Source organism: Peromyscus californicus, unplaced genomic scaffold (genome assembly GCF_007827085.1).
Source record: "Peromyscus californicus insignis strain IS unplaced genomic scaffold, ASM782708v3 Scaffold_18__1_contigs__length_77618521, whole genome shotgun sequence".
Taxonomy (NCBI): domain Eukaryota; kingdom Metazoa; phylum Chordata; class Mammalia; order Rodentia; family Cricetidae; genus Peromyscus; species Peromyscus californicus.
The window spans coordinates 33,386,981-33,400,250 of record NW_026294480.1 but is presented as its reverse complement, the minus strand read 5'-3'; the positions used below and the strand labels follow the sequence as shown (position 1 = coordinate 33,400,250).

Here is a 13,270-nt window from a genome sequence, read left to right as displayed (position 1 = left end):
TAATACCTCTGCAGGGCTTTGGGCAGAGCGGGGCCCTGTTCCACTTCTATGTTTTACAAGGTGTTATTTCAAGTTGCATCATAGGGACAGAAGCAGAAGCAGATGAAGGTCCTCTGGTGCCCAGGTAAAGATGGTGGTTCAGGGCAGAGGAAGGAGTGGGGAATGATTTGGTTCTTAAACAGGTTGTGGAGTCAGCATGTCTTGATAGACTTGGTAGGGAGAGAGTGAAAGGTCATGTTCCTAGTTGTGTCCTCTTCATCTCTGAGGAGGGAGCTGCTCTCAGGCATGCTGGGGCAGGCTAAAAGAGAAGCTGAGTTTGGAGGAGAATTGCTAGTCTGCAGTGGGGCCTGGGCCTTAGGGGCAGGTTAGCAACAGACCAATGTGGGAAAAAGAGGAGGAGGGGGAGGAGGAGGAGGAGAAGGAGGAGGAGGGGGAGGAGGAGGAGGAGGAGGAGGGGGAGGAGGAGGAGGGGGAGGAGGAGGAGGAGGGGGGGAGGAGGAGGAGGGGGAGGAGGAGGAGGAGGAGGAGGAGGAGGAGGAGGAGGAGGACGGAGGAGAAAGAAAACAGGAAGGAAAAAAGACTAGAAAGCATGTCTCCCTAGAAAGACATCATCTTTGGTAATCCGGAGACCTCTAGTGGACAACTATATTATTAACCTGTGAGGCTGTTTCCCCTTTAACTTTAGTTTTCAAAGTAGGATACCGTCTGGGCAGTGGTTCACTTACTGTGTTCCATACTTAGCTGAAGACTGGATAGATGAGAAGCCACAGACCTGCCAACTTCCTGCTTTGTCCTAAGCGAGGCGAAGTCGATCTTGTGTGTGATCTCACTCACAAACTTCATTGGAGCCCATTAGTTGGAGACTGCACCAGGCGGGAAAAGTACATGTTACTTAGCCTTTAATTTTCTTTTGGAAAAAAGAATACTGTCTTAGTTAGGGTTTCTATTGCTCTGAAGAGACACCATGACCATGGCAAGTCTTACAAAGGAAAATATTTAATTGAGGCGGCAGCTTCCAGTTTCAGAGGTTCAGTTTATTATTATCATGGTGGGACATGGAGGTGTGCAGGCAGACAGGGTGCCGGAGCTGATAGTGTGACATCTTACAGGCAACAGGAAGTAGAGGGAAGCTTGAGCAAAAGAGACCTCAAAGCCTGCCTCCTCGGTGACACACTTCCCCCACACACCTACTTTAACAAAACCACACCTCCTAATAGTGCCACTCCCTTTGGGGGGCACAATTTTCTTTCAAACCAGCACAGATACTAAATATAAATGATATAGATATTTTTACGCCTCTGGTGGGTAGGAAGCAAAGATTACTGAATGATTAACAGTTCCTTCTTATCGATACACCTTGAGGGATATGGTGTGCAGGATGCTGTGGGAAGGGGAGGTAAGAGACTTCAAATTAGGATGAAACCATGTGAGCCGGAATGGGCACCGGTAAGCTTGGTAACAGAGAGTAGGCAGGTGGTTGTTGCAGGAAATGTTAATGGTTTGTCCCACAGGCTGCCATACTTAACACCTTCACTTGTCAAAACACGTGGGATGCCTCTACTGACTGTTGGATTCATTTCCCCCAGCTCACTCTTCCGTTAGGTTCCATTGTCAAAGCTAGAATTCTGCAGCGGGTCCAGGTCTACACCACGGCGACACGTCTTAAGGATGAACCATCTCCCCAGTGCCTCTTGATGTACCCCCTCTTCTACATTCCTGTGGCTTCCTCTTTGGTTCAGATGCTCACCGTGGTTTGGACTGTGCCAAGCCTTTTCATTGATGTCCCTTCCTGACTTCACCTTTCAGCGGAAGCATCTCCTGTCCTTCAGGATGAAGTCCTTCAAGGCCCGCCTCCCACTTCGGCCTCCCGTGCACATCCCGTTCACGCTGAGCATTGAGGAAGATGCCTCTAGCCTCAGGATCTCCATCTCCTACTGTGTTCTCAGATGCTGTTTTCTTTTGCTTCCGTCTATTTTTCACCTTCTGTGCGACCTTTTCCCCTCACCTGGACTCTCTTCCCTCTTTCTCTGTCAACAGTCAGGTCCTTGATCTTCTGGTTCTCATCACGTATTACATAGACACCACCTTCTCACGGCTGTAGCCCAGAAGCTGACATCCCATCTCTAGGGTAGAGTAAGCATTTGGTATGGGATTGCTGGATGAATGAGCCATGCAGACAACACAAGTTGTGTATGGGAGGGGCCCTCGGAACACGAGAGTGATCAGTAGGGAGGAAATACAGGCTCCTGTATCTAAGAGGATTTCAGGGTTGTTCTTATTGTGGTTTTATCTTTTAAAAACCTATTGATACATAATATTAGAGAGATGTAGAAAACTGACCATACACAGATGTACAGATAGGGTTTTACAAACTGCACAGCCATGTAACCAACACCCTTGGAAAGACATGGGACAGGACCAGATCTCCAGAAAGCTCCCTTCACAATGCTTCTGATGGAGGCCAGCTCTGACCTGTCGAAGTGTTCTTGGAGGGAGGAGAGAGGAATAAAGAAGTATTAAGATAGAAATATAGAAGGAGACAATGACGACGAGAAAGACAGAGACACAGGATAACTTTAGGAGGGCCCTGGATCAATACCCAGGCACCCCAAGTTTATTTCTAATGGGATTTTTATACACTACCAAGAGGAGTAGCAAAAGCCTTCCTTCAAGATCAAAGCACAATGTACGACCAAGTGTAGACCCTTCAAAACATCCGATAACCATGCTCGTGATCAAATCATCCCATTATGCAGCCCTGCTGGGCAAAGCAAGCTCAGACTTTCTGACCTTAAGTAAGGCCTTACTAGGGAGCCTCTATGGGCCCCCACATCCCCCCCAGTTACTACTCTTATCTCCCTGCCTGATCTACATTATGGACACTTTGAACTTCATTCCTCAGTCCTGTCAAAGTCTGAAGCGCTTGTAAAAGGACTGATTCAACGTGTACACTTTTGTGTATAGCTTCTTTCATTTAACATTCTGTCTGGAATTTGTTCATGGTGTCTAGTGGTTGTCTATCATGCAGTCTCATTGCTGAATCTTATTACGTTGTCTGGATAAACTCTAACTTATCTATTCTGAGGATAGGCATTTGAGAGGCTCTCATTTTTTTTTTGTCATAATGCTATTGATGAGTATATTATATATGTCTTTTGGTGAACATGAATTCCTGTTTGGTGAAGACCCAAGAGTGGAATTGCTGACTCAGCACGTGGATTTTCTTCAATGTTAATAGGTTATGCTCACAGCTTTCTTATTTTTTTTTTCACTCCCTAAAGTGATTAGTATACATTCATCTTAGCACACAAGAAAATTCTGGTGTTTCATGTCCTTGACAACTGGCATGGTTTTTCCTTTTTGTATAATTATTCCTTGGTGTTTATTGTGTTGTCTCATTGTGACCCCTAAAAATATTTCATCCTTAAACGTGGCTTTATAAGCTCAGTAGTGGTGGCAAATGTCTTTAATCCCAGCACTTGGGAGGCAGAGGGAGGCAGATCTCTGAGTTTGAGGCCAGTCTAGAGCTGTGGATGTCTTTCTGTATGCTGTGAATATATGTTGCTCTAATTGGTTGATAAATAAAATGCTGATTGGCCAGTAGCCAGGCAGGAAGTATAGGGGGGATAAGCAGACAAGGAGAATTCTAGGCAGAGGAAGGCTGGGTCAGGAGACGCCAGCCCGCCATCCAGGGAGCAGCAAGTAATGGCATACAGGTAAAGCCACAGAGCATGTGGCAACATATAGATTAACAAAAATGGGCTGAGTTTAAGTGTAAGAGCTAGTCAGTAGTTAGCTTGAGCTAATGGCCAAGCAGTTATAAATAATATTATGCCTCTGTATGTTCATTTGGGTCTGAGTGGCTGCAGGAGTGAGGGACTGCAGGAGCCGGGTGGGACCAGGAAAGCTTTAGCTACAAGCCTGTTCTAAAGAGCAAGCTTCAGGACAGCCAGACTGTAACACAGAGAAACCCTGTCTCGAAAAACAACAACAAAACAACAAGAAAATAGTTTTATAAAGCCAGGCCTGTATCCCAGCACTTGGAAAGTTGAGGCAGGGGGATCTTGAGTTCCAAACCAACTTAGATTACATAATGAGACTGTCCCAGACAGACAAACCAACCTACAAAGAAAGTTTGATTTTTTTTCCTCTAGTTGGGTAAAGAACTTCCAAAACCTTTGAGCAGGGAGGGATAAGCCGATGGACAAGGGATAAGCTTCCATTCAGTAGTTAATCTATGAATAGTGCTTAAAAATATAGGTGCATTTTTCTTTGAAAATGTGATAGAAATAAAGAAGAAGTGTACACACCTGGGGATTTTTATCTAGAAAAAAATTGATAGTCCTTGCATCATATCCAAGAATAAACTGAGTCCTCATTTTAAAATAGAGGAATTATTAAGCCAAAATATGTATATTGTAACAAATATAGATTCATTTTGCTACCTGCAGTCATTTTATTTAAGGGGATTAAGAACACTCAAGTATCTAAATACGTGAAATGTCTATGATACAGGAACAATGTTCTTAGACTTATGTATAATGTGGGTTCACATTTCAATGAGTGCGCTCACCTTTATTTTAATACAGGAATGGTCCTTTCCATTTGAACACAGAGAGACTCTGCACTGGAGTGCTTGGGGGTGCTCCAAAGCACCAGGCCATCTGTGCTTAGAATCTATCCCAAGATCACTTTGCAGTAGTAAAAAGAACAAAAATGTGTGGACTAGAACTACAGGATGAACGTGGATTGGAACTTTACTAGCTGTGTCCCTTACTCTCTGAGATCTTGGGGGAATTTGAGATAGATCTCGATGTGTAGTCCTGCCTGACCTGGAACGCACTATGTAGACCAGGCTGGTCTCAAACCCAGAGCTCCACCTGCCTCTGCCTCCCAGGTGCTGGGATTCATGTCAACCTTTTAAGCTTTACTTTCCCTACCTGTAAAATAAAAGACAGGCCACCTTGTAAGTTCTTGGAGTGGTGCGGGGTAGAAGGAAATGTGGATAGAAATTCTTTAGAAGAAGAAATTTCTTTCCCTCTAAATTATTCAAGTTTCACCTTTAAAAAAAAAAGAATGTGTGCTAACAGTGTTCTGTAGATGGTCTCATGATTACCAACTCCTTTCCTTTCTGTCTAGGGTTGACAACTTTGGCCTGGGTCTTTTACTTCGATCCAAGCAGATAAAACGCATGATTTCGTCCTACGTGGGAGAAAATGCAGAGTTTGAGCGACAGTACTTATCTGGTGAATTAGAAGTGGAGCTAACACCCCAGGTGAGGAGAACCCTCTGTTTTGTCTTACAGGACCAGTTTGTAGGAAAGTTCCCTTTCTCCTTCCTGAAATTCTGTTGTTGTTCCGACAGAGAGATGCTGTTTCGTCAAACCAAGGGATTTTGTGTTTGGGTTGCTCCTGTTGATTCTAGAGGATTAATGTTTTTGACTACGGAAGATTAGGTATTTCTAAGTTGAAAATATCTGCACTACTGGATAGTTTTAACACTACAATGTACATAGTGCCAGAAGCAACAAAAGGACTTGCTGAAATGTCTGAGGTGGTCCTAAAAGTCAGTTTGTATGACTCTCAGGGCTGGAAATTTCTGAATGGTCCAGTCTTGCTGACTCATGTCACGAGAGTGAAGCCTGTTGGAGGGTGACGGTGCTTCACAGAGGAGTGCTGGGCTCAGAGCCCAGCGTTTTAGGGGACTGATAGTGTGACAGGGCCAGCCATTGGTGCAATTCCTGCAGCAAGTTTGTGCTTGTCTTCCGCCTCTGCTAAACCATCGAAGGCAGCATTTGAAGCCCTTCGGGGAAAGCAAGGCTCTGCGTGCCCTTCAACACACTCCGCCTTTGCTCTGGAACTGAGTGCACCATTGTGCCTTAGAGGAATGCTACTTTAGTATTTCGCCAAGTTAATAAGCATGGAATGTAGCCAGATTTTATTTAAAAAAAAAAAAAAAAAAAAGAATGATCAGGCCTGTGTTAGTCTAGAGAAGGCATGCCCAAGGGACTGTCCTTTCTGACTGAGGCTTTACAGTATCTTAGTCACACCTGGCCACCTAGAGCACTGTTACCTCTACTTGTTAAAGCACTGCGCTATGTTCAGTATGACTCAACTTTCATTTAAAGTTTTGTGAATGAATAAATGCATACATTTCTAGTCTCCATGGGTTTCTATAAAACAAACAACGAACTAAAATCCCTCCATAGACTGGGTAGCTCAAACAACAGAAATTTGTTTCTCACAGTGAAAAATAGTTGGTAAGTCCAAGATTAGGAGCTAGCCAGTCTAGTTCCTAGTGAGTCTTTTCCTGGCTTCTGATGGCTGATGTCCTGCTCTGTCCTCTTGGGGAACAGGGATGAGCAAAGTGAGGTCTCTGGTGTCTTTTCACTGATCCTACTAGAGCAGGACCTATATTTATGGGTTATTTCCATCTTAAATATTTCCTTGTACCCCTGTCACATTGGAGGTTAGTGTGTCAACTTCAGTATTTAAGGGACACGCAGTCCAGACCATCCCATACAGCTTTTGCATTGTTAGTTAGCCCCATTGTGTAGTTATTGAAGATGACTCTTTACTCTTATGCATTGTCTCTGTTTTGCCAGAGGACACATACATGGGAGAGGAACTTCCTTAACACTTGCTGATTTTTTTCCCTTTAAACTAAAAGAAGTTAGTGTGTCTTTCCTCAACCACGTGGCACCCCATTCTTCTCACATCTTCCTGTGCAGCTTCAGAGCTGGGATGGGAGGAACGCTGATAAGTGGTAGAGACTGACACTCCTTTTGGGTAGGGATGATGATACCTGAAGGGCTCCGCTCTTCATAAATATTCTCCTTTCAGGTTTTTGGCCAGTGGGCAGAGAAATGGAGAAGGGTCTTTGGGAAGGGTGAACAAAAAATGTTTTAAAATGAGAGGGTGTTATTGTGACTATTTTAATGATTTAATTTTTTGAATGTTATTGGCTTAAAATACAGTGCAAAGTAGGGCCATTTGTCTGTTAGGTGGAACAGAGAGCAGTTAGCTGAGGAATTTGGCTCATGTGGCTCATGTCCCCTTTTCTTCAGAATACCCCACATACTCAGGTGGCCAGGTATCTGAGATCCTAACTGTTAGTCTCTTTGTTCCACATTCAAAGGCCCCAGTTAGTACTGAGTTCTCCAGCTGGGGTAGTGTAAACAGTGCCATTGATAACTATGTTGATTCTGGCTTCTGATTGGCTAGTTGACTGTCTAGTAAGCATGGTGTACTAGCACCCCAGAAGGGGTTTCAGTATGGGAGAGAGGGAGAGTCAGGACACATTTAAAGCCAGAATTAGTGGAAAGTCAGCTGGGGATGGGAGAGACCCAGCGAACTGAAGTTTGAAATCATCTGTCTCTGGGAGAGGGAAGGGAGTCCATCTGAAGGAGACACAAAGAGCCTTCACCTATACCAAACTTGAAGTACTCCTAGATTTTTACAGATTTTTAAATATATATTTAAATTTGACATTATCATTATCATCATTCATCATCATCATCATCATCATCATCATCATCATTGTTGTATGTGTGTGTGTGTGTGTAGGCATTTGCATGCCATGGTGCACCAGTTGAGGTCAGAGGACACTTTCAAGAGTTGTTTCCCACCCTCTCTCTGTAATGTGGGTTCCGGGGATTGAACTCAGGTCGTTAGCCTCCTGTGGTGTCTTAGTCACTTTTCAATTGCTGTGACAAAATACTAGGACCAAGGCAACTTACAGAAAGGAAGTGTTTAATTTGGGTTGCATGGTTGCAGAGGGCCAGAGTCCATGACCATCATGGCTGGGAGCATGGCAGCAGGCAGACAGGAAGATAGTGCCAGAGCAGGATCTGAGAGCTTATATCCTTATCCTCAAGTAGGAGGCAGAGAGAGCTCACTGGGAATGGCTGGGCCTTTGAAACCTCAGTGCCTGACCCCAATAATACACCTCCTCCAACAAGGCCACACCTCCTAGTCCTTCCCAAATAGTTCCACCAACTGGAATCCAAGTATATGAGTCTATGGGGGCCATTCTCATTTAAACCACCACCACATGTCGCAAACACGTTTACCTGGTGAGCCATCTTGCTGTTTCACTCCCAGCTTTTAAAAACCAGTTTCCCCATATGCCAGGTTTCGCTTCAGTTTTCCTTGCTTAAATAAAACATTTATGAAAGTGATTTAAAATAAATTCTAAAGTAAATTTGAGCTTTTTTTTTTTTTTCCAGACGGGGTCCTGTTACATCACCCCGTTTGGCCTGGTGCTTGTTAGGTAGCTCAATGTAGACCTCAAATTCATAGCAGTCTTCTTGCCTCAAGCCTCCCAGGTGCTAAAATTACAAATATTATTCACCCTGCCTGGCATACCTGTTGCTATTAATGGGTAAAAATATTTAGTTTACAATTACACATGATACACAGTAAAACAAAATTTAACATTTAAAAATATACGACTAGCTACATTTACGTAATTAAATTGTAAATTTGATTTCAAAATATTAAAGTAGACATTTGTAGAATATGATGTCAAGAGACCAGTGGGGGTGGAGTCTAGAAACTGAAAGAGGGACTAGAGAAATGGACAGTTATGTTTGAATGTGGACTGAGAATGGAATGGTTATTGTCTTTTAATTGATGCCTCAGCTTGGGGATTTATGAGTGCATACATCTCCACATGCTTTGCAGGATGGTGAGCCTCTAGAAAATAGGAACCGTATCTAACAGTGTCTGTACTCCCCATCCCAAGTGCTCTTTGTGGACTTCTCACGGCTGCTGGTTACTTATTCGTAGGGCACACTGGCAGAGAGGATCCGCGCAGGCGGGGCTGGAGTCCCTGCCTTCTACACCAGCACCGGGTATGGGACGCTGGTACAAGAAGGAGGATCGCCCATAAAATACAACAAGGATGGCAGTGTTGCCATTGCCAGCAAGCCGCGAGAGGTAAGAAACTCCTCACCCATGTGCCGCCGGGAGACCACTTTCCTCATGATTCTGTGGGGACTCATCTGATAGTTACCTCAGCGAGATACACGGTCATTCATTTTAAAAAAGGCAAGACTTGTAGCTAAACCTGGGGATCTGTTCATACTTAAAAACCACAGAGGGAAATTAGAATAAATTGGAATAAAAGAAGCCATAGTTACTATACATTATATGATAACAAGGGCTAGTTAACTGACTTTCTGAAAGGGTTCTAACAAAAGTGAGAACATTCACCATTGATGATTATGCTTCCACTAAAAACAAAACCAAACAAAAACCCCACAGAAGTTGCTTACGGTGTTTCGTATTACCCTCTTGTGCTCAGGTTCTTCCTAACATGATGGAAGGAAAATACAGTAACAAAGGAAATCTTGAGTTTATCTGAAATCTTATAGAATGGGGCACAGTTACAATTCTGTAATGGAATAGAGAGTTCATACAATCACTTCCATATTTTGCATCTTAGACATAGGCCAAGCTTTTCACTGACTGGCTTGTGTTTATCTAAACTGCCGAGTAGGAAGGGGTACTTTAGAGCGAGCAACTTTACTCCTATCAGACAACAGTAGACCTCAAGATAGAGTATTTGACATAGTTAGATTTGAAGTAATTTGAAAAGATATATAGGCCAATACATTTTTCTGACCTTAAAAATGAATGTCTTTCCATTCTCATTGTCCTTATGGCTCAGGGAAGATAGTTGCTAGTGGTGGTTGTAGCAGTGCTGGGCTGCACCTCTAGGGAGGTGAACTAGTCCAGGAAGGATTGCCCCACCGGTATTGGGAATGTAGTACTGCTGGTTCTGTTGCTGTTCTGGGGAGACAAGGAGTCGATGATCATGCCTATGTCTGACCATCTGGAGCCTTGCCCCTTGGCTGGGAGTGACTTGTATTTGATTCAGGTCACTTTTAGTCTAGTATTTTTTATATTTGGTCTTGCTTTTCCATTGCCGAATTAGGTTAAAAAGTTTCTTGATAACCAGGAACCTAACAAAAGTGAGTCTTAGGAGCATATGATAAAAGTACCCCGAAAAATTGGGTTCACATTTTGAAAGTTACACATAAAGTGTAACTTTAACATGCCCCAAGAGAATGTGGAAGGCTAGACTCTTTTCTGACTTTTCATTTATGCGTAGATCCTGGTGTGTGAATCTAGTACCTTTATATAAAATTCAGTCTCTCTCTGATTCTGTTTGTCTGTCTCTCTCCCTCTATCCCTGCCTCCCTTAGTCTCTGTCCTCTGTCTCTAGTCTGCCTGCTGTCTGCTCACATAGCTTAGAGTTCACTCAGTGTGGTAAGAAGCTAATGGAGGATTTGAGTGGGAGTATAAGTGTGCTGTGTTCTAAGTCATCTTATAAAGATTACTCTATCTGTTGGGTGGTAAGTGTTATGGTTTTGTTGTTTTGTAGAAGCCCAAGTTAGAGAGGGTGTTGCTGGATCCTAACCGCTCCGTTGGGGGAGTGGGTGAGAAGGCACAGCGTCAATCACACAGACACTTGGAGTCAGTTGAAGGCAAACAACAAACTCCTTTATTTAATATTTAATAATGGGGAAGGTCTTATATACCCTCCTCCCAGCACCCAAGCTATGTCCCAATCTGGTGGTATTGTGTGGTTGTCCCTCATTGGCTGGGCATGATCAGGAACTCTGAAAGTGATCAGGAACTCTGACAGCACCTGTTGCTAGGCCATCAGGCAGACTCCAGGTTGACTCATAAAGAAGTACATTATGTGCATGCCTTGGCAACTGGTCTGAGCCAATTTCCTTGACCCTGTGGGCCTGTCCTACTACAAGAGGCCTTGCATTGATCCTGGTGAAAGCAGACATTGGCTAAGATAAGCGGTAAAATGGAGTTTGTGCAAAGTGATTAGAATTAGGTCAGATGTTGGTGATGGAGCCACTGCATGTGACATAGAAGACAGGAATCAAGATGGCTGTTTATTAAGATGGGCAAGACTTGTGACATGTGGCAATCAAAGATCTCTGTCTGTTGGGGAAGAAATGTCCTTAAGAAGTTCAGGAGTCTCAAGAGGAAGTGCTTGGTGACTCTGGTCAGAAAATTTACAAAACAGGAGGCATGGTATGCGGGCATTCAAACCCTTAGGACTAGACAGTGTTCTGGGCCACTGTGCAGATAGCGAGCCCCTCTGTAACAGTTAATGGCCAGGCAGAAGAAGAAGAGCTACAGTGGAAAATAGGAAGGGAGGCCAGGAGGAAACCCAGGGGAGCCTGGTGATCTGAAAGGTAAAAGAGGGAGCAGCCAGGCCAAAGGAAGGGTAAGGACTAGAATTGCACAGTAGTGTGCAGAAAGGGAGGTCCCTGGCAAAATCTGACTGGAATAGATTCAAGAAGAACCTAATGATGGAGTGGAAGCCAAATGCACCATCTGAAGTGAGCACAGTTGTAAGCCCGGCAAAGCTAGTTGTTTCCCTCTTCGAAGTTCAGAACTGGTCACACTAGGGAACATTTAGAAAACACTTGTGATTTTATGTCTCAACCATCATCACCGGTGGATTTGCTTTCTTTTGTGAAAGTTTTGTTCTGGAGTTTTTGAAGCTCTCTAGGCCAGGTTTCTCTTCTCTTCCCAGCAGTCCTCTTGGGATTACAGGCATGTGATGTTCATAGTGATGACTTTTGAAAGACACACACCTTTAGAAGAACTTTGTGTGTTGATGTGCAACTCATCTCATATGATTTCATATTAGTCCAGTCTTCATCAGTGGTTTTCCTAGTTCATATTTTCTAGCAAGAAAATGGGGTATCTTTGGAGAAACTTTCCTTTAAGAAACAATCTGTCGGAAACTCTTAACTTTAAAAGTAAGGTTGGAGCTGGTTGTGGTGGCACATCCCTTTAATCCAAGCACTCAGGAGGCAGAGGCCGTTGGATCTCTGAGTTCGAGACCAGCCTGGTCTACAGAGTGAGTTCCAGGACAGCCAGGGCTACACAGAGAAACACTGTCTTGGGAACAAACAAACAAACAAACAAAAGTAAGGTTAGAACATTACTGAGCACATGGTGATGTGCATGAGACCTCAGCTTCAGTTCCCAGCATCCCCTCCCCAAATAAAACAGAGCAGAAAGTAACTGAACCCCAACTTTGTGTTGGAACCTTCTAGAAAATGCATCCAGCCTTTTTCCACTAGAGGGCGCAGTGGGAATGCCATTGGAGTTCTGTGGTCACAGGGCTGCCGTTTGTGTAGGAGGGATCCAGCCCTCAGTGGGGTTGTTTGAATTCTCTGTTTAATTCCCAGAGGCAAATTTCCAAGGGGGAAAAGATAGGAAGAACATAATGCCAAAGGAGAGTTTTATTTTATGTTCTCTCCCAAAAGTCAGTAAACATTTAAAAAAAGTCAAAAGCATTGTGTTATATCAGTAATGACTGAAGATGTGCAAAACATTAAAACCAACATTCATAGTAGCAAAATAAAAGGAAGACGTTCCTATGAGTAAATGCAAAAACCACTGAGATTTTATGTGAAGAAAATCTATCAAAGAAGTTAAAAGAAGATGTTAATAGAAGGAAGCCTGCATCGTGCCCATACAGACGGGAGAATGCCAGCTCTTTTTCAATTTGTTTACTTTTTTTTCCTGTGATCATCGATTATCTCAACAGTAATTATAGATCACAGATGAATGAGAAACAATAGATAAGCCATTTTGTGTAATGTGCATATTTTTATTTTGGGGGGTAGAAGGAAAGAGGGGCTATATTCTATGCCCCAAATGTAACCAAGGCACACAGTCAAATGGGTAGTGAAACTCTTTACCATTTAGACGTGTAGAGGTTTTAGTTCCTTGAATATGCTGAATTTGCACTCGACATGGGACCTGTGCACACTCTCTTCTTGAAGCCTCCCTGGACTATTTTGAGAAGGCCCCATGCTACTGAGGAAGTCTCTTGAGGTTCCTCTCCCCAAGAAAGCCTCGTTCGCTAGACTTACGTTCCTGGTGGGTGCCTCTTCAGAGCACAGTGCATAGTACAATTACACAAGCCCTGCACACAATCTGACAGTCAGTCCTTGTCTCCTGCAGGTGAGGGAGTTTAACGGACAGCACTTTATTTTGGAGGAAGCCATCACGGGAGATTTTGCTTTGGTGAAAGCCTGGAAAGCGGACCGGGCAGGAAACGTGATTTTCAGGTATTGTGGGAGTTAAAAAACAAAACAAAAACAAACTACTGTAGGCATTCCAGCCTGTGTCTTGCAGGTTGAGTTCCCACCCTCACCTCCTACCTTGGGTAAAAAGGAAGCTATAACTCAGGTGATGTGCTTGCTTAAGGTCCTGTGTTC

At 43.7% G+C, this 13,270-nt stretch overlaps 1 protein-coding gene across 1 annotated transcript in view; it reads left to right on the top strand.

The window, feature by feature from the left end:
- The window catches only part of Oxct1 (3-oxoacid CoA-transferase 1), a 125,358-nt gene that overhangs the window by 17,931 nt on the left and 94,157 nt on the right, over window positions 1-13,270 (top strand). Inside the window, exons 4-6 of the mRNA XM_052743218.1 lie at window positions 5,140-5,275; window positions 8,790-8,939; window positions 13,014-13,120. Coding sequence (XP_052599178.1) covers window positions 5,140-5,275; window positions 8,790-8,939; window positions 13,014-13,120 — 393 coding nt within the window. The remainder of the gene's footprint in view (window positions 1-5,139; window positions 5,276-8,789; window positions 8,940-13,013; window positions 13,121-13,270) is intronic.